At 43.3% G+C, this 21,165-nt stretch overlaps 1 protein-coding gene across 3 annotated transcripts in view; it reads left to right on the forward strand.

Moving 5' to 3' along the window:
* The window catches only part of GPR50 (G protein-coupled receptor 50), a 45,004-nt gene extending 25,545 nt beyond the window's left edge, over positions 1-19,459 (forward strand). For 2 of the 3 annotated variants that reach the window (XM_041396665.1, XM_041396663.1), the window contains exons 2-3: positions 8,279-8,339; positions 14,932-19,459. In XM_041396665.1, the coding sequence (XP_041252599.1) occupies positions 8,336-8,339; positions 14,932-15,800 (873 nt within the window). In that variant the 5' untranslated portion in view covers positions 8,279-8,335 and the 3' untranslated portion in view covers positions 15,801-19,459. The remainder of the gene's footprint in view (positions 1-8,278; positions 8,340-14,931) is intronic. The other variant, XM_041396662.1, reaches the window with a different exon arrangement.
* Positions 19,460-21,165: the final 1,706 nt, after the last annotated feature.

A 21,165-nucleotide genomic window follows, 5' to 3' on the forward strand; every position in this document is an offset into this window, starting at 1 on the left:
CTGTGGGATAATCTGGAACTGGCTGTTGGTTATGTACTTAATTTGTTTGGTTTGTCAGTGTTTATTAGGAGTCTGATTGAAGCAAAATCATCCCATCCTCTCTGGATATCAGTGTTCTTCTAGCAAAATATACAGCTTGGCTTGCAGAATACTTTTTAGCCCCAGGTATTTCTCTGTGGTTTTTGTGGTACCTCTACAAAATCAGCTCCAGGTGTGACTTATGTAGGCCTTATGCAGTCCTGATCCCCCAGCAATCACAGCTGCTTTCATGGTGTAGTCACCAGTGCCATGTCACCAGTGCCTGGTGGTGTAGAGAATTTGGGAGTGCTGATAGTGGTGACAGGTATGGCCTTGACCTCTCTGGGAAGAAGGAAATGTGTAGTCTTTTCCAGGATGGCATTGCTGCTACAGGCCCATCAGCGTCCTCCACATTGAATACTTGCATGTTATAATGGAAAATTGTAACACCAAGTGAACAGCAGTAAAATTCAGTCTGGTAAGATTTATTACTTTAATATTGGAGGGTTTAAGCTGGTACCAGATTAACATATTCATAGGGTTTTAGGAACTGCTTGGGTATTAACTGCTTCCTTTTAAACTGAAAACTTTGCAAGGGTGTCACATCTCTTCTGCGTTAATGACTCAGTCTGTCTTTGTAAGAGGTTGAATTTCTTTACATGATGTTTTGAGACTAAATATGAAAGAGGGGAAATGGCCCTTAATTTTAACAAGTTCCCATTTGGTTTAACAGCTGCTGTGAGATCTCTCTTGTCTTTTTGGCTGTGTTTGCCACTTTGGCAGTGTGTTTCTGGTTGTCAGAGTCATACAGAGTTCTAATGAAGTGCAACACTTTTTTCTTTTCCCTACAGCTGTTATTTGTCATTTGATATAACTCTGCCTTGTGAGAGTTTTATTCCTGAACAGATGATAAAAGGACAGCTAGTATCAGAAGGCAGTGCTGGCATGAGAGTTTCTGCTTTGTTACGAACACAGAAGAAGCCATTGCTCTCCTTTTAAAGGATGTGTTATGTGGCTGAATTTGGGAAAGCCTTTCAACTCCTGAGGGAGCCAAAGCCAGCCTCTTCCCCTGTTCTCCCCCTTGCCGCTGTCCTGTCCTAATTAGCAGTTAAACTCCACGCCCTGTGCTCCCAGTGCCAAGAACTGACTTCTGGCAATCACTGTGGGTTTGTTTTTCCCTGCAGTGCAGTAAACACTGTGTTTCTGCACTGTGCTCCCAGATGAGGCTGTGAGACCTGCTGAGTCAGCAGACATGGCCCATGCTCCTTGGGGTTCATCTTCCTCCACCCCAGAGCGGGGAGATGTGGCAGCCAGGGCTGGGTGACGTGATGGCCTGGGCACGGTGTGACCCTGGGGAGGCTCTTATGTGGTCCAGACTGGAGAGTTTGCTGCAAGAGCTGGGCTCAGTTATTTTATGTAAATCTGTTATTGAAGCTGCAAATCCTGGTTCCTAACTCTGACGTTACAAATAACCCCCTGATTCCTTAGAGTACATACAGAACTCAGCTGAGCTATTTCAGTGTTGGACATTTCATGTGGCTGTTGTGCAAGGATGGTCCTGCTGGCTTGAAGGTGACTCCCATACTCTCAAGATGTTTCTTGAGCTGCCTAAATGAATGTGCAACCAACACTGGTGTGCTCCCATGTCTGACAGGGAAGTACACACCATATCACTGCACGCTGCCAGCTCTGCTTGGGAAGCAGAGACTGTTTGCTGGACTCCACTTAATATGCAAAGCTCTCATCCATTGCCAGCAACGTGCCAAGCAAACTTTTGGATGGAATTTTTGTGAAGGTCTTTGTAATGCACAGTAACTTTGCCTTATGTCTCCCTGTCCTCTCTGTGTTTCTGTGCTTTTGGAGTTCCCTTTAAAGGAGGAGGTGGGAAACATGCTGTGAGTTTTCATTCCCTACCTGGATATGTTTGTGTTACACTGCTGCTGAGAACTAGAAACCCTCATCCTTTCTAACCCTGCCAAATCAACCCCCTCTTAGGAAAGTATCTTTAATGATATGTGATATTCCCACTGCCCTGAAGATTTCATGGTGAATGTATGGCATTGGTATTTGTTACAAATACTTCTCCCTAGAAGACTCTGCATTAAGCCCACGCTTCATTTAATCCTTAAAACTTCTCTTACTTTGGAGTTAGTTCATAAACAAAATTACTTTACTGGGGACAGAGAACAACATGGGGTTTCAGCAATTAAATGAAAAGTAGCAGGGAATCCTAAGGAGAGAAAATGGAGGGTCATAAATGGCTTTGAAGAGACTTGAAGGCAGGAATTAATATCTTATGCTTAATGAATGACAGCTCTTCAAAAAATGCTGTTAGATAAAGCAATAGAGGAATGGAGAAGAGGGCTTCTCAGAAATTGCACAGACTGATAGATGGCTTTATTTTAGAAATGTAGCAAACTTGACCATTTCTCTTGTCTTTGGAGAGGGTGGCAAATGAAAGCATGACCTCTAAAACTGCTAGAAATTCCAACACTTCAGGAGCAAAAGGCAGTGTGAAAACCTATAGCTTTTTCCTCTATTTTGCCCCTGCCAGAGGAGATCTCACACTGACTGAAGGTGCTGCTGGTGCCGAGTTATTCCTTTGTTTTCTGAGTTTTTCAACCAGCACATGCCTGAAGCTTTTCTTTAATTTTTTTTTTTTTAATGGTAGCAAGTAGGGTGGAAGGTAGCTTGGATTTGAGTAAGGTCAGTGTAATTATAGAAATCATAGAATCATAGTCTCATTAAGGTTGGGAAAGAACTCTAAGGTCATCAAGTCCAACCATTAGCCCAGCACTGCCATGTTCTCCACTAAGCTATATCCCCCCAGTGCCACATCCTCACACTTTTGAAACACTTGATGGGATGGTGATTCCACCATTTACCTAGGCAGCCTGCTCCAAGTGAAGAAAGGCTCCTCCTTGTCAGCAGTTTTTAAGGGCTGTGGCTGAGGGGGATGATCAGTTGACTCCCAGGGTCCCTCCAGCTCTGTTGTTGCTGATGGGTTTTACAGTCACACCCTTGGCCATACAAACATGGAGGTGGGGAGCTGAATCTCCTTTACCAACCTCCAACTGGCTTGAAAGGTCTGCTCAGGATTAACACTAAAGGGCTGCATGTAGCCCTCACCTCCTGGGTTCCTGTTGGGAATCGTGAGGCTCAAGTGAACACATTACCACTTTGAAGCATGGAGGTGTAGATGTGGATGTTAAGTAGTTTCAGAGAGAAGAAATGTCTGTGATTTATTTCTTGCTGAGAAATTTCATCAGGGAGAAAAAGGGAAAGGAGGGGAAAATTTTTAAGGGGACACTGAAAGCACCATCAATTGATGGTGGTTATACAACTCTAAAAGTAGGCCTGCCCTTACCGCTACACATTAGAAAGTAGGACTCGGGGGTATTCCAGGATTAGGCAATTTAGCTTAATACGTCAGAGTTTCTTTGGGTTATGTGGATGGCCTTTTTTACAGAATCTTTTATTCTTTCTGGAGCTTTTTTTTTTTTTTTTTTTTTTTTTTGAGGGCAAAACATCATTTGTAAGAGCAGAATTCAGCAATGCTGTTCTACTGGAAGCTGCTGATAGCAAAGTGTCTGCCAGCCTCTTCAAGTATTATCCAGAAGTGTGAGATCTGCCCTTTAATGGGCAAGTCTGACTACTTACTTCCTTCAGTAATTTAGGTGTCACTGTCCCATGGAGTCTTATTTGCCTTCAAGCCACTTGGATATTATCCACCACTAGACTCCTGTTGTGATCAGTGTTGGAGCACACCCACTTGAACCATTCGTTCACACAGGCTCATGCTGAAGCACGTTTACTCTGGACTTTACTGCAAAAACATCTTTTCTCCTTTTATAGACTCACACATTGCACCTTAGTGTTTTGTAAGTCATTAGGAAAAGAACAGTTGCAGATGCCATCCAGCAATACATTTGGGACTCCCTAGTCCAAGTTTCTCATATCATCAATTGTTTCTTGTTCATCCTGTACCCAGGCTTGACATGAGTTCTGTAAACCCTGTGGAATATCTGTAGTGAAACTTTTTCTGATGTTCTGGGAAACAATGTTTTTGGACTCCTTTCTGGGAAAATGAGGGCATGAGAGTTTTTTTATTTTCCAGTATCATTATATTCCTACTGAACCAACTTTAACTGTTTGCATTGGACTTTTGCCTATATAATTGTATTAGAGTTCCTAAAGTGTTTCCAGGTGAAAGTAACTCTCCATTTCCAGTGGGATTAGTAAATAGGGATTAGTAACCAGGATTCGTAAATAGTTATGAATGAGCCAGGAGGTCCAGAACAGATTTTCTTTTACTTTCTTTTCTCCTACTTGCATGCACTATGTCTCTCACAGTTCACATAGTCTTGATGAAGCCATGACATCTTGGGGCTCTTTCTTTGCCTGTCCATTTTGTAAGGAATATTACTCCTCTTCCTAGCAGATTGTGAAAGCTGGATGAGCAGTACTTCAGGTGTCTCATTTCATTGCCCTTAGTCATGCTGCTTTCCTGTCCCTCATGGCATCATTTCTCTTCCAACCTCATCTCCACAGCTTCTGCATACTGTGGCTGTACCTGCTTCATGCCAGGTTCAGAGTGAGGCCACAGGAGAAAAAAATGTGGGCTCTAAGGAATTCTATGATCTGCATCTAGCCCATGTTTTTTGTTTTTTTGGTTTTTTTTTTTTTTTTTTTTTTTTTTTTTTTTTTTTTTTTTAAAAAAATTTTTTGGGAAAGAAGAAAATATAAAATTTAGAAAGAAGCTTTGAGGCAGACAAGTCCTTCATCTCTGAAGCAGAGCCATCATTTTTGCAAGCTAAACTTTTTTTTTTTTTTTTTGGTTTTTTTTTTTTTTTTGAAAAAATATGTTAAGGTGTTCCAAAGAAAAGCAAATCAATTGGGGCACAGCACTCCCTGTAAGGTGTACCAGGACTGTGCTGTAGCCTACAACTAGGCTATCACCTTGGAGATAATTTGGATCCAAATTATGTTTCTTTTTCCTCAGTCTAGTGGCAAATGCTGTGCAGAAGCACAGGTGATTATCACCCTGCTGCTGCCCTAACACCCAAGCCTTCATTTGGGTAACCTAGAATTGGTTCTGAATGAGTTAAACACTAAGTGGCCTTCATCAATGGAAACATTTTTGTGTGATGACTGTTTCTTTAGTAGCTTCATCATTTCCATATGCAATTCAAAAGAATTATAGGGGAAAAAAACCACCTTCCATTCTCACCAGCTAAGCAGGAAGAGCTGTGACTGGAGAGAGTCTCATCCCTGGTATGTTAAGGCTGGGAGGTCAAGACAAGTTGTTAATTGTGGCATCTGGTCCTTTGCAGTGGATGTCCGTGGTTGTAGTGACTGGGGCTGGCACTAAGGTTTAGTCTACAGACTGTGCTGGTGAGGCACAAGGAGGAGCAGGAGCAGCTCCCAGGCTAGCTGTGGTGGTTCAGCAGGGCTCTCCAGTGCAGTCAGACAATATTTTTAACACTAAAATGAGCTGTGTGTTCATATCTGACTGTATCCTCTGCCTGACAGCTGCCCAGGAATTGGTTGCTTGCACACAGCTCCTTTCCAGGAGCACACTTTGACCAACACCAATAGCAAAAGAGCATTTTTAAGTCTATTAAGCCTGAGTTGACAGATTTTTTTTCTCGAATAGTAACAGATGGCAAATGGTGGTGGTACAGCTGCTAGGACTGGGAGAGGATGGATGTTGGTTTGTCATTTCAGTGGATGCTGGCAATAATTCATATTTATGTTTATACAGGGTCTTTCCTCTTTGAGAGCACTTTACAAACCAGGTGTTAAATAATGGGTCTGGAGTTAATGTGGGCTGGTAGAGCTCATCCCTGAGCCCATGTGGCCAGCGTGGGAGGATGAACATAAGGGCATTGGCCTATGCTTCCTACACAGCCTGGATGTGGATGAAGCAGCTGCTTTGCCTAACGTAGTGCCACTCAGCAGGGATTTCAGGAGGGTAAACAGCTGGAATTCAGGGGGTGACACTGGTATCCAGGGTGTCTGGTGTTACTTTGGGTACCTGGACTGATCTCTGGCTGTGTGGAGTTTCGTGTAGACTCTTCCCAAAGACATCTGTGTCCCACAAGAAGCTGCCTGAGGGAATAGGTAGCCACCAGCCATGCTGTCCTTGTGGCAGCCTGGGCCCTGCAGATCACCTGGCACTGGCAGAGGTGCTGAGGCTCCCTCTCACTCTGTGCAAGTTGAGGGGTGGCCCCAAGGCCCTCTTGACCTGACACTTGCTCTCCATCAGCCTTGCTGGCATGTGCTGTGAAGGCAGGCAATATTTCCAGGCCCATCTTTAGTCCAAGCATTTGGAATTGATACGAGAAGGAATCAAGATTTTGTATGGATTGGGTCACTCTCTCACAGTGTTACTGCAGGTGATGAGTTTGGTGGATATAACAGTGAAATGACAGAAATCTGGGGCTCATAAGCAGAAAGGGCACTTTTTAGCATTTCTTTTGTATTTATTAGGAGCTGGATCAAGACCACCACTTAGTCCTCCTCCATTACTAGCAGATTCAGTTGCCATAATTGCATTCAGGAAAAACATCCCACTAGCAAGAGCTAAGTATAGAAATCCATAAGAATTACAGCACTGTGGTTTTCCCTAATGCAAAGGGTCAGAACTTCCAGGAAAACACAGGAAGAAATCATTAAAAGGCACTTAAACGAACATTAAATGGTATTTTAGAAACTTGAAAAATGTTGAAGGTAGGTAAAATGTCAACTTTATATCATTTTTCCTTTCTTTATACTATATTCAGATCACCTTTTCAGGAAGGAGTGCCTAAGGTGAGCAGGATGTGTTAGAATTAATGGGTAATAACATTTGGAAACTTGCCAAATACTGTTTCCCTAGGACAGTGTAAAAACTTATTTTTCTTTATAAAGTATTTGAAATTCTGAAGATGGGGAAGTTGCTCTGCATTGGTACCAAAAGATGGGTGACCACTTTTTAAGTGTTCAGAAGAAGACATAATTAAATAATTTTTATTCATTTGAGAGTGAATGTCCAGCTACCATTTGTGTAACAGCAAGAGAAAAATCCTCTCCTTTACATTGCTTCCAGTATAATGGTAAGTGATATAAGAAAAGATATGAAATCATGCTAACAGGACTGTTCTCTAATTTCTAGCTCATTTCCACAGACTACTGAGCTCAGCTAAGGCTGTGAATCTGCGTGATCTCAGCCAAATGAAAGTTATGAATCTCTGGGGTGTGAACACTGCCAACTATTGCTCTTTTCTGCATTCAGTTAGAGTGGCTGAAGGCATGGCTCGAGTATGGTTTTGGCAGCAAGACAATTAGAATGTCATGACTTAAAAGTCTAAAATCCGGTAAACCCAGTCCTTCACCTGGCAATGTAAGCAATTCTTTAGTCATCAGCCAGGATAATATATGGTGCATAGCAAATGAAATTGAAGCCCTACAGGGCTGGTCCTTTCTTCTCCAGTAAATACTCTTAGGTTTTTCTCCTCCTCCCACAAGCCTTTCTCAGAGGTCCAGAGGGAAGGGAAGCTTTCACAGCTGAAGTGATGAACTGATGAGAGGGCTCATGGAGTCAGTGATGCCACAGCTATGCCAAAGTGCCTGGTCACATCAAGGCAGAGGAGGAGGAGGAGGAGGAGAGTTTGCTTTGTGGACTGCCTTGGCCTTGCTCTGTGCATCTGCAGGGCTGGCACAAGGCAGGGAGCAGCTCTAAGTGCCCACAGTTTTCCCATAGGGAATGATGCCAGCAAACCAGATAATACTTGGTAGTCCATAGCATACTGCTGTTTTCTGGCTTTGTGGTTGTGCTGAGAGATCTCAGAGGACTGTTTTCAGGAGTTAAATTATTCTGGAGTTTCATGCATTTTTTAGGACTTTCATAATGTCCTTAAATTGGATATTTCCACATTGTCTAATCTTATAGCCTAAGAATGCTGTGGGTTGGCAATGCCTCCTGCCCTTTTTGTTATTACCCTGTGTATCATTTTATGCAGCACAGTCAAGATTTGAGAGCAGCTGACAGCCCAACTGCACTGTCTGTTTAACTGCAGGAAACCACACTTTATCCCTGTCTGAATGCTAATGGAGTAATGATAACAGATAATTAATTGAATGCCTTTTCCTTTCTTTTGTTTATTCCTCTCTTTGAACATACTCCCTAAATACACAAATAAAATCCTCAATTAAATTTACGGATTAATGAATTGAACAACAAATCTTTTTTTTTTTTTTTTTTTGACCTGGATCTCAGTGAGAATTTTGCTGATTTTCACTTGTGCTCCTCTGTCAAACACTTTCGGTTGTCAGAATGGGTAAGTATACACTGGGCTGTCATGTGTGTACATGAATGTATCAGTGCTTATCAGAATGGTGGAAAGACATGACAAGAGTCTGGGATTCCTCCTCTGTCATTGTGTGTGGTGTGGAAGCCAGGAGCTTGTAAGGATCAGTGCAATGGGTCACACTCCCCTACAGAGGGATCATTCTTAATGCACTTTGATGGTAAATATTGTCTACCCAGGAATGACCCTTTAGAGTTTGTGATGTAAGAAATGCTTGTCAGAGTGAGGGCTGCAGGCTCAGCATCCCCCAACACCACAGCATGGTCATCCACTTAATTACAGCAGTACGTGATCAGTATGATTGCACATGCTCAATGGTGTCTTTATGCCTTAAAAAGAAGAAAATTGATCTGAAAGCGTTTTCTATGAACTGCTGCTTAGTTTGCAGAACTGAGCACACACTTTACATCTGCAGGCTGGAGGTTAGTGACATACAAGCAATCACACAGCAAGTGGCAGGTAAAAACAAACAGGAGAAAGAGGCTATCACAGCTAATAAAGACTCTTGTTGCATGCTGAATAAAGCTTTTTATGACTTTATTTTTTTGCTTGAAGCAAATAGTACATTTTGTTTCTGTTTTGCAGTGAGCATAAGCTTTGGAAGGTTAAACAGAGAGTATTAGATTATGGTAAGTGGTCATCAGAGGCTTGCTTTACAGTCATGGCCTGTTAAATTGTTTACTGAACCTCGTTATATATATGTCTCTGAGGCTGACGTGTCTTAAATCCCATTTATCTGGAAGACCTGAGTCTGTTGATTTTTTTCATAAAGCCTGAATGAACAAACATAAAATTTAAGATTCTCTTTATTATAAGCTGTGGTTTATAGTATAATTATAGTAGTAAGAAGTCACTGCAAACATACCAGTTGCATCAATAAACTTTCAGCATTTTCTTTAATATCTTCATTGATGATCTGGACGAGGGGATTGAGTCCACCATCAGTAAATTTGCAGGTGACACCAAGCTGGGAGCATGTGTCAATCTGCTGGAGGGTAGGAGGGCTCTGCAATGGGACCTGAATAGGATGGATGGGCCAAGTCCAACAACATGAAGTTTAATAAGTCCAAGTGCCAAGTCCTTCACTTTGGCCACAGTAATCCCCTGCAGTGCTACAGGCTGGGAACAGAATGGCTGGACAATGCCCAGGTGAAAAGGGATGTGCTGGACAACTGTCTGCACATGAGCCAGCAGTGTGCCCTCGTGGCCAAGAAGGCCAATGGCTCCTGGTCTGGATCAAGCAGTGTGGCCAGCAGGAGCACGAGGTCATCCCGCCCCTGTTCTCAGCACTGGTGAGGGCACACCTCGAGTGCTGTGCCCAGCTCTGGCCCCTCAGTTTGGGAAGGACCTTGGGACACTCGAGTGCATCCAGAGGAGGCAATGAGGCTGGAGAGGGGCTGGGAACACAAACCATGTGAGGAACCACTGAGGGAGCTGGGGGTGCTCAACCTGGAGAAAAAGAAACTCAGGGGTGACCTTATCACTCTCTCAACTCCCTCAAAGGTGGCTGTAGTCAGGTGGAGGTTGGTCTCTTTCTCTAGGCAGCAACTGGCAGAATGAGAAGACACAGCCTTAAGCTACATCAAGGGAAGTTTAGGTTAAATGTGAGAAAGAAATTCTTCACTGAAAGAGTGATTGCGTGCTGGAATCATCTGCCCCGAGAGATGGTGGAGTTACCAGCCCTGGAGGAGGTGTTAGGTCATAGGCTGGACTAGATGATCTTAAAGGTCTTTTCCAACCTAGTTGCTTCTGCGATTCTGTAATTCTGTTGTTGTGTATGTTTGCACATTTTTATCAATACAGGTTTTTAGACCTGCTTTTCTACAGCTTTCAGTTAATCTGGTAGAAGCTGGACAGATACCAGGGTCTGATCTCACTGCTGGGAAGAGGCTGGAACAGCAAGGTGACTAGTCATGCAGTGAGCCCCATGGCACTCATCCATTGTGCTCATGGGTCAGCTTCTCACTTGCTGCCTTTGAAGCTGTTGTGTGTGGTTTTGTTTGCCTCAAAATGCTGTGCTGGGCACTGTCTGTTTGGGAGCAACTCGAATCCCTGAACAGAGTGGGGAGGAAGCAGCAGCCTGGACAGCAGGCTCACTTGGAGGGAGACTGTTCCAGGTGAGCAGAAGTTGATCCACACAACTCTGTTTCTGCTTTGGTGCAAATCCTGTTGCTAAGGACAATTCAGTTTCGGCATTGGGTGTACAGGTAACAGTGCTAACTTCAGGTTGCATTGAGCATCTCTATCTTGTTCACCTGAAGGAAACAGTTTTGTGGTTCTGTAATACTTCAGCAAGGAATGTAAAAGAACTTCATATGAATAACAAAGAAGCAAGAGGCTTGGGCGTTTCAACATTTTGAGATGTACAAAAAGTGACAACTTTCAGAAAACTATTTTTTCTCCTTCTCCCCCCCTCACTTTTTAACTCCGGTTCTCAGTTCAGGGTATGTAAACCACAGCCCTGAGGACAGCCCACAGCTGCTGTGTGGGAAAAACAGGGAGAGGCTGGATCTGTGCAACAGGAGCTTGGACACCAGGGGATTTCCAACAGCCTCTTGAGGCAGGCAGTGCCAGTGACCCTGGTGTTTGTACAGTGATGCTCAGTTAATCTCCATAGAACGATACCTGTTTGGATGAAAGTCAGGTGCTGTTGGGGCAGTCTGCCAGTAAAGACTTTTACGTATGTGGTTTATTGATTTGCAGAATTCATTGAGGTATTTCCACATTTCCTAGAACCAGCGCTTGACAATATGTCCTCAGATAACCTGTGTTGTTGGATAATCCAGGCAGAATGAGAGGTAGGGCCAGGGAACTGCTGGAGTACAGGAGCAGACTGCTGGAGTGGGCAGAAATAGGTTTATGGAAGCAGAGGGGGAATTAAAAAAAGTGCTAGGGGATGACATGTTTTGGGATAAATTCCCTTTTGCATCACTTGCACATGCCTATAATCTGCTCTTCAGCTGGGCTTCGGGTTGCTTGGAGTTGGTTTTTTTTTCCCTAAACAATTGTGGATTATACTGTGAACAGTGTGTTGTACCTCTATAATCTGTAGCTTTGTGGGGGACTTCTGCAATGTAAAAGAATTTGTAATTTCTCTGAAAATGTGGAGAAATCTGTATTACCAGTGTTACACTTGCCTTTCTCCCCCATTCCTGCCTCATTCATGTATAACTCTGTAACTGGGGGATGGAGCACAGTGGCACATGAGCCAGTTTATAATAAGTAGAAATTAAAAAAGGGATGGAAAATGTGAAAGCTAATAAGGAAACTTAGTCACATGCCAACAAAGAGAAAAAAGATACATCTGAAAATACTGTTGCAGAAGCATATAAATTTAAATTGGAGATAAAGCCCTACTAGTATTATTTATGGGCCAGACTCCTTTGTTTTATAGTGGGAAAATGTAAAAAAAAAAGCAGTAATGAAGATCATTGGCAGGAAACTGCTCTTTACCTTTTCTAAAAGCCATATATTAGATGGCTTCCCATTCTGCAGTGTCTTTGGGAAGGAGGATCCAATCTCATCCTGCAGAGGGAAGGACACAAGCTGTTGGTGCAGGGCTCAGCACACGGTGGTCTCACAGCAAACCAGGGACTGCAAGGCTAAAGCAATGTTTAACTCAGATTATTTTAATAATTAGCCAATAGCCAGTTCCCATACTTTGAAGGGCATGTTCTGCTTTGGTGGCATGCAGTGTGCCCCCTCTTTTCAGTACTCAGCCATTAAAAATGCACTGATTTCCAGGACTGACCTGCAAGTGGCTGTTTTATGGGTCTGACTTGCCCCTTCATCTCACTGGAAGAAAAGGATGAAGTTGAGTGCATTCCCACATAAACTGGGAGATGGGCTTGTTTCTGTGAAACAGTACTGAGTGAACCCTTCTGGCTGTATTTCCAGGCACCCAGCACCCTGCCTGGGCCATAGGTCTGGTGGGAAGGAGAGGTGAGACTGCACCATTGAAGGTACAGAGCAGGGGAGGGCAGGTTTGCTCCCTGAGTGGAGGAGATGATTCTTTTCTTGATCCATCTCATCTCATTTTCTCCCTGAAATGAAGTTGTGTCAAAATAATACACACAATACTGCGCTCTTGGATTGAATCCAAACTACGAAGTTCATTCTGTGAATATTATTTCTATAGATTTTTTTTGCCTTATATTTTTACTTCCTTTCAAATATTCAAGCTGGTTAAGAAGGACCAGCAGAAACTACTTATTTCTTTCAGCAGCTGGCAGTGAAGTAAGACTAATATTTTTCCCTATGAATTTTCTAAGCTTTGGATTAAATCCACAGATGTGGTGTTTTAAGTAGGGAGTATTCAGCTTTGTTCTGCTCTGTCTGGTTCAGAACTGGACATTGAATGTGTCTCTTTCATGCCCTGCAAAGGCAGAGACTTGCTTTCTAGCTGCTTGTGTATAAATGTGTATCCAAGTTGGACAGGTCTGGTGAAGAGGGAGAGTTGTGGTCCTGTTAGTGGAGTCTGTCTCCAGTATCCTCTGGAAATCTCCTAAATTGGATTGCTGATACCTCTTTGTCTCTTTTTCACTCTCTTGAAAATTGTTTTAGAAAAGGTTTCCAAAAGGAAATTCTGGTGCTGGGGGCACATTTTCTTTTGTTGAAGTGCGTGTTTTTGATCGAGTGAATAAAAGTTTTGCTGCAGAAGAGCATTCCCTCTCTGGGGTGCCTGCAGCCTCACTAAGCCTGGCCACAGTTGGTTCTGCCCTTGAAAATGGGCATAAATGGAATTAATTATATGGGGGACCAGGTTCAGTAACTGCATTTTAAAAGGCTCTCAGTAAGTTATTAAATCAGCAAGAAAGCAGCCATGAGGCTCAGCAGATGCAGAAGCTGTGTGCTGTGGTAAACCTGTGTATGTAAAATTTCTCTCTAAAAAGATTTTAGCACTTCACATGACCTCTGCTAATACTTATTTTTAAGTGATAGTCTGTGTCAGCTGCCTCAGCTGCACACTGCCGGGGGCTATTCTCCAGTCTGGACTGCTTTCCAGTCAGCATGAAGTGGCCTGATATGAGCTCTTGACTTGTCCTGATAGTTTTTGTTGGCACAAACATAGCCACGACCCAACTGCAGTGGCAATGCAGCCATGCTTTCCAACAGCCCTTGCATGTTTTTTCCAAATGCTAAAGCCTGTGACCTGGTTGAATGGAGATGTAAGAGAGTTCTTTCAGGGATACTACACAAAAATACCTCTTTTTAGTAATTTTAAAAATATATATCTACTCCACTAGACAACAGGATATGAGGGTTTGAAGAGGAGGTGTAGGTGTGATCAGTTGGATGGGATGTTGCCTGTATCACATAGGGGCACAGGTCTTCACACCTTAAATGTGTTACATACAACTTTATTCTCAATATATACTCTCTCTATGTGTATATTTATCTGCTGTGTAGTAATATTTTCCTTCCCACTGCTGCAGATACACCTGAAAGTTGCAGAGTTAGGAAAACCAACTACTTTTTCTAGTGTGCTGTCCTCTAACTGAAGTGTTGAGCTCCTGCTGAAATGACACTCTCTGTGGTCATCAAAATGCTGAGTTATTGACAGATGTCCTTTTCAACATTATAGCTACTCCTATAGTTATACCAGTTCTCACAAGACCTCGGGGTCCTTTTCTTAATGCAATCCTCTATGCTGACTGGCAAACTGAACAGAAAGGCTTTTTGCCTCCCTAAAAACATACCAGACTCATGAAATGAGCAGCAAGTGCTGTTAGAAGGTCACTGGTCACCCAGGTCATTGGAGGCTGCTCCTCACAGTGGAGCTGTTAGATGTTGTCCCACACAATGCAACATTTTCAATTCAATAAGGAATTACATTATTTTTTACTTGCTGAGACTCTCAACTCTCTGTTGTAGAGCCTAAATGAACAACCTGCAGCACATACTCTGCAGAGATGACTGACTGCAGCTTATTAATCACATTCTCTGCCCAGGCCCAGACAGTGAAGAAGTAGTAACTGACCTTCCATATTGAACTGGATAACTTTAACATTAAAAGACAGGAAAATATACCAAATAAGATAAGCACATCAAGGCTGTCTGCACATGGTTGCTTGAAGAACACACAATCATTAGCATGAACATTGCAGAAATTATGGTAAATGCATACTTGCTTACATGCAAAAGAGACTTTTCCTGTGCAAGTGCTGTCAGTGAAATGAATAAACCACAGAAAACACAACCTGCCTACAATACTCCTTTGGCCCACGATGGTCAGAGAGGGTCAAGCTGGCCAGTTAACAAGGAGAAGAAGATCCTTCTGTCTTTCGCAACTTAGAGGACCACAGGTACCTGACTCCCAGCTGTAGCCAAGTTAAAGGTAGCACTTCTAGTGTAGATTGCTCCTAAGAAGAAGTATGCAGGTCAATCATCCATTTTCCGTTGCTGTCACTAGTAAAGCAAAGTCTTATTTTCTAGGGTTTCAAATTCCAAGTGGAGAGTAGAGTGAAGCCCATCAGAAGACTTAGGCCTAAAGAGGAGTTTTGAGTTGCAAGCCATCCATCTGGACCTACACTAACCTCTCATGGTCTCTTCTTTTTTGTAGGCAACATCTTTGTTGTCAGCTTGTCCGTTGCAGACCTCGTGGTGGCAGTTTATCCGTACCCTCTGATCTTAAGTGCCATCTTCCACAATGGATGGACCATGGGAAATGTTCACTGCCAGATAAGTGGGTTCCTGATGGGCTTAAGTGTCATCGGGTCCATTTTCAACATCACGGCGATCGCAATCAACCGCTACTGCTACATCTGCCACAGCCTTCGGTACGATAAGCTCTTCAACCTGAAGAACACCTGCTGCTATCTCTGCCTGACTTGGATACTCACGGTGGTGGCAATTGTGCCAAACTTCTTTGTTGGCTCCTTGCAGTATGACCCCCGGATTTACTCGTGCACCTTTGCCCAGACAGTGAGCACGTCGTACACCATCACGGTGGTGGTGGTTCACTTCATCGTCCCGCTCTCCGTTGTGACGTTTTGCTACCTACGGATCTGGATTTTGGTAATTCAAGTCAAACACCGGGTGAGACAAGACTGCAAGCAGAAACTCAGGGCAGCTGACATCCGAAACTTCTTGACTATGTTTGTGGTTTTTGTCCTTTTTGCTGTGTGCTGGGGACCATTAAACTTTATTGGCCTTGCTGTTTCAATTAATCCTTCAAAAGTGCAGCCACACATTCCAGAATGGCTTTTTGTCCTGAGCTATTTTATGGCCTATTTTAACAGCTGCCTCAATGCTGTGATCTATGGGCTTCTTAACCAGAATTTTCGGAAGGAATACAAAAGGATATTGCTGACACTGTGGACTCCCAGGCTGCTGTTCATTGATGTGTCCAAGGGTGGGACAGAAGGGATGAAAAGCAAGCATTCTCCAGCCATAACAACCAACAACAACCACGCTGAAATACACCTGTGAGTCAGGACAGTACTATTTATTCTGGATTACAGATTATATATTATATATAATATACAAGAGCCTTTCGTGCTGTGTGCATTGCACAGCTGGTTTTACCCTCATGCAAGGAAGGAGTCTGCAACCTTTCATGCTTAGCTTATTGCTGTGACATCAAGGCTTTGAATAAGAATTTTTAGAATGGAAATGACTGATTTTTTTTTTTATATGTCATCTTTCACTGTGTGCCTAATTAATCGGTTTGGTTGCTTTTGCCACAAGCATGCCAATACCCGAAAAGGGAATCATTCAGAGTGCATGGAGAAATGCAGTTATGCTTGAAATGCAACCATCAAGAGACAGCAAAATTGCCATTTATTACACACAAACGTTTCTCTCCTCCCTCTGAATTCTATTTTTCTAGCATAAACTTAACCTGAACTGTATTAAACAAAATGTAAACTGCATGGCTTTTTACATTATATATAGGTAACTGTATTAGCCAGCAGGTGTATGTATGGGCATGGTGTGTGTTTTCCTTTTTCTTTCCTCTTAAGGTTTAGGAGCTAGCCTGGGCTAGATGTGAGGCAGGCAGAAGCCAGACCAGTGTGTGTCTGATGCACTCATTTTAATTGAGTATCTACAGACATTAAGTACCCTTGCACTCTCCTTCCCAGGCCATGAGTAAGTATATGACATATGACATAATCTAATTGAAGGAAGATACTTGGAGCCTGATTCTAATTTAGGCAGTATCCTGTCATGGCCAGCAGTCATTTCTAACATCTTTCAGAAGTCACTGCTACATGAACATCACAATAAAAAAGATGAACATTGCAGAGTCCCATCTGTGTAACACAGATTGCGACTTTTAGGTTCCAGTAACATTTACACTTGCAGACAAAGGCAGAAGGGGAAGGCAGTGTTTTTACTACAATCCCTCCTTTTGCCCATCACAGAACATGAATTTGCTGGTGGGAGAAAAAGTGAAGATTTTTTTCCCATTTTATTCACATACAGAACTGTAATTAACTCACAGAGTGGGGAGACGAAAGCTACTTAAGCATAATTATGCATCAGCTCTGTTTAAGACTGGACTGTGCTATTTGTATCATTGGAAACAATGTCATGAAGTTCTGGGGAGGCCAGTATCACTTCAGACATAATCACATGGGCAAAGATAAGGCTGTTTCTTTAATGGAGGATGAAAGGGGCATGTGTGTGTGTGTGATGGCAGCTGTCTGTAGATATGACTTCTTTGTTTCCTTAGCTTCATTGTGAATTCATCTCTTTATGGCTTTAAATGTGGATCCTGCTTTGAAACAATCCCATAAAATCAACAGGTAAGACTCCCCTGGTGCAACTCTACCTTCAGGTTAGCACCCCTGCCTTGATGCTGGTGTGCTGAGGGGTACAGCAGAGAGAGGGGCAGGTCCAAGCCCTGGGGGTCTAATGAGGACAGCAGGCAGCCTGCCCCTGGTCCAGGACTGCAGTCTTCTCTCTTTGGTTCTAGTCAAAGCAGGACTAGTTCCCAGCACTGAGCCCTGAAAGACTGAGACCAGACTTTGTAGGCGCCTGGAGATGGAGGTACGTAGGATTTCCCCAAAGCCTGAGCAGGCAGTGTGCCTAATCCTGAGTGCAAATAGTAAGCCATTTGTGCAATGCTTTCTGAAACCAACTTGCTGCTGAATGTCCCTTCTGCTGATTTTTTTTTTTGGGAAGAGGAATTAAGAGAAATTAAGGCTCTTTCTGAAATGGGCCAAGGAACTTTGCGTGCTGCGTTGCCTCCATGAGGATGGAGTGTCTCTGCTGCTGCCATGTGGTGAAGGTCACTGCAGTAACAGGGGGGCCCTGCATTTATAGGGTGCCCTGGCACTTAGGAAGTTTCAAACTTGAGCATCTCAGCCACTTCAGATGAATGTTGTTTTAAAATGCACTGCAGCCAGCCTCCCATAATAGGAATCAAACTGAGTTCTGTTTTGGCCTCTTAATCTGCCTCAGCATGGCCAAATAAAGGTATTTTGACCCTCAGAAATAACTGTTGTCTGTTCGCCTTCCAGAAAAACCACCCTGGATGAATTCACACCATTCCATGCAAGCAAAATCATTTTGAGTTAAACTTGGATAAGAAAAGCACTGAGGGCACATAACTGCAGGGAGTGTTTGTCCCATCACGCCTGGGAGATGTCCCGTGTTCCATGAATAGTCTTCAAAGTCATTTGCAATTAGCCACAACAGTGTTAGTTAGAATCACATTAGCAAATAATTTGAAGCATCTAGTGCCAAGTGAAATATACTGCTTTAAGACAATTGTGAAGAATCTTGTGCAAGCTTGCCAAATATCTCAAATACCCCAAAGCTGGTGTTTCATCTTATGGATTCTTGTCTTTTTAACTGAATGGTCAGTGGAGGTCATTTGGGGTTTTTTTATTATTATTTTATTTCTTTAGCTTGTATTTGCACTATTTCTTATTCAGGCTCCAAAGTTAACAGCCAGCAAGTATTTGAACCAAACCAAGTCCAAAGAGGTCCTGAACAGGCAAGCTGTGAGAGTCCCTCGTACACCTGGCAGGAATGGGAGCAGCAGGAGCACGATAGGGCATCTCCCCAGGACTCACAGAGTCACCACTCAACCAAACTATGCAAAATGATCTGCTTGTCTTCTGCCACAGGGTCTGAGCCCAGCTGCTGCCCAGATCTCTGCAGGGACAGGCAAAGTACCTGCTGTGCTGGGGTGGGTCTGAGCAGCTCCCTGCAGCGCAGACCCCGCAGGCTGGGGGTGGCTCTGGCAGCACAGGGAGCACTGCCCTGGCACGACCTGTTCTGAAGGGCTCTGAGTGTCCCAGGGAGGTGCCCAGGGCTGGGCTGATTCAGCCACTATGGTTGGAGGCTTGAGCTCAGTCATGCTGGAGCTGAGGTTTGCAATATGAGCCATGGAAAGCAGGGGATGTAGCCTCAAACAGGAAACACTGTGCCGTTTGTTAGCACTTTGAGAGAGGCAGCGCTTAGGATAGGATGGAGATTTATATTGACTTATTAAACTACCCAAGCAGCTCCTTATTTTTATGTTAGGAAATGGTTAACAGGGTACAGAGAGTTTATTTTTGTTAGCACTTGTTTACAGAAAAAGGGAAGTGTGTTTTAGCTGAGAATGCTGAGCAGTGTCACAGTTTCCCTATGGGAATCTAGCTTTAGTCCAAATTTGAGATTTCAGTGAGATCCCACAATTTTAATCACATTCTGCCAATTCCACCTGTTGCATATCTGGCCTTAAGTCTCATTGAGATCTCATATAAACTAGTTTCAAATCACTTGCTCTGGGTTTGATATGGTGTCTCAAATACCTATTCTAGTCCCAAGCCCTAAAATTGTTGTAGTGGAAACTTATGGACAGGCAGTATTGCTGTGAAGAAAGATGAATCTCTTGTCACAAAGAAATATTTTTGGATGTTGCTAATGAATGTTGTTTCATCAATTTAAGAAGAATGTAACCAATATATTTATATATAAATGTGTATTGCATATGCTGTTTCCATTTTAATGTTTAATTGAGAATCCTTCGATATACTTTCCTATTGCCATTTTTGTTCATAAAATAGATTAATTCCCTTTACCTGTTCAAAATGTAATAAATCTGCCATTGGACTACTTATTGATTTTTTTTTTTCTCCACTAGCAGTTACTTTTTAATAAATATTTGGAACATCAGCTTGAGTTTTGTTGACTCCCAGAAAGCAGATTGCATTGACAAACCTGCTTGAGTTCACACATATCTGAGCAGCCCAGCTTGGACCTGGAGGTGAGTGACCCAGGGCATCTGAGACATCTCCTTGGATCCACATGTTTTCTTCCACTTGCCTGTGAGCCAGCTACCTGATGCACTCTGGCCTTCCTCATCAGGGAGGAAACTTTCTCCATACAGCCATTGGTCTCCTCACTGTGTGCCTCTTCAATGTCCTTTGCCTTTCTTGTCTCTATCCATGCCTGTCCTTGGGTCTGTCGGGGGCTGCTGTGGAAGCAGTTTGTCCCTTCCCTTGCTCTTTCCTGGGAAGGACAGCACAGCTGAGCTGTGAACAGCAGGGTGTGGGAGCCAGGGTGGTTGCAAGTCAGGGCACAAGGTGGTGTTGGATTGTAGGGAAGGGATGGGACAGAGAGGGGGCTGGGGGCACAGTGAGGGCTGACACACACTTGGTCTCCATCACGGAGCTCTGTGAGGATGCTGTATCCAAGGTGTTCTATTTGTGCTCTTTTCCCGGGTGGGGGGGGGTGGTGGAGAGAATATAAGAAAATAAAGATAGTGCAGGAAGTAGTCTCACCCCTGAGGAGTTGCAGCTGGGCCAATTACCAAAGATTAGGAACAGGCCTGACTTTAACAGGCTGCAGCTGTGACCAGTGAGAAGAAGAGTGCTATAAAAGAGTGGGTTGGGTGGTTAAGGTGGGAATTGGAGTTAGCTGGCTGCTTTGAGAGGGAGAAGGAGTCAGTGCTCTGAGGAGCTGCCTGTGAGAAAACACCAAGAAGGTATGAAACTTTTGTGATAAGGAGAAAACAGTATGGAACTTCTGCAATATGATGACAACGTTTTCCTGCTTCTGTTTTGGGGCAGGTTTTGCTGTGCTCATTCAGTTCTTCAGCCAGTAGGTTCTACCCACAGGTTGCACTGACTATATTCCCGTGCTGACTTGACTGAGGCTGTTCTGGGGGAGTCTCTGTGTTGGCTGTGAAGCAGTGAATAGGGGAGTATGGAGAGGTCCACTGCAACCTGAGCTCCTGTTTCCTACCCAGATGTCACATATAGCCATGGTGTTAAGGCACTAGAGGCTGAGATTTTCCAGTAAAACAAAGAACATCCATTAAACCAAAGAATTGCTGAAAAGCTGTGGAGCAGACATGTTGAATGGACAAGGACTATTCATTCAATTACATCCCCAAGCAGTATTGTTACTTTTTTCCCTAATCTTTTCCAACAGGCTTCTCTTCCAACAGACTTCACCTGCTGCTTCTACAGTGAAGCCTGCAATGCTTGGTGGTGTGACAAGCAGAAAGCAGTGTTTATGATAGTGGCAAATCTCAAAATGTCTCTCTGTGCAGAGAGTCCTTTCATGGACTTGTACCTGCTGTTTCTAGCATGTGGAACAGAATGAATTGAACTAGCAGAAGTAAGGCAGTATTATTTATTTACTTACATGTCACAAAGTATAGTAACTGGGAGATAAGACAGATATAAAATGCAAGAGGTGTGGCAATTTAATACCAGGATAAAATCTCACTCATAGTGACTATTTAGAAATCAATATTTGTCCTAATGTATTTTCCTCCAAGCTTATAATTTATAACATGAAACCAGTCAGTAAAGAGCTACTGCATATGTATTTAGAATTTTATTGAAAA

Source organism: Onychostruthus taczanowskii, unplaced genomic scaffold (assembly GCF_017590055.1).
Source record: "Onychostruthus taczanowskii isolate IOZ18803 unplaced genomic scaffold, ASM1759005v1 scaffold13, whole genome shotgun sequence".
NCBI lineage: Eukaryota > Metazoa > Chordata > Aves > Passeriformes > Passeridae > Onychostruthus > Onychostruthus taczanowskii.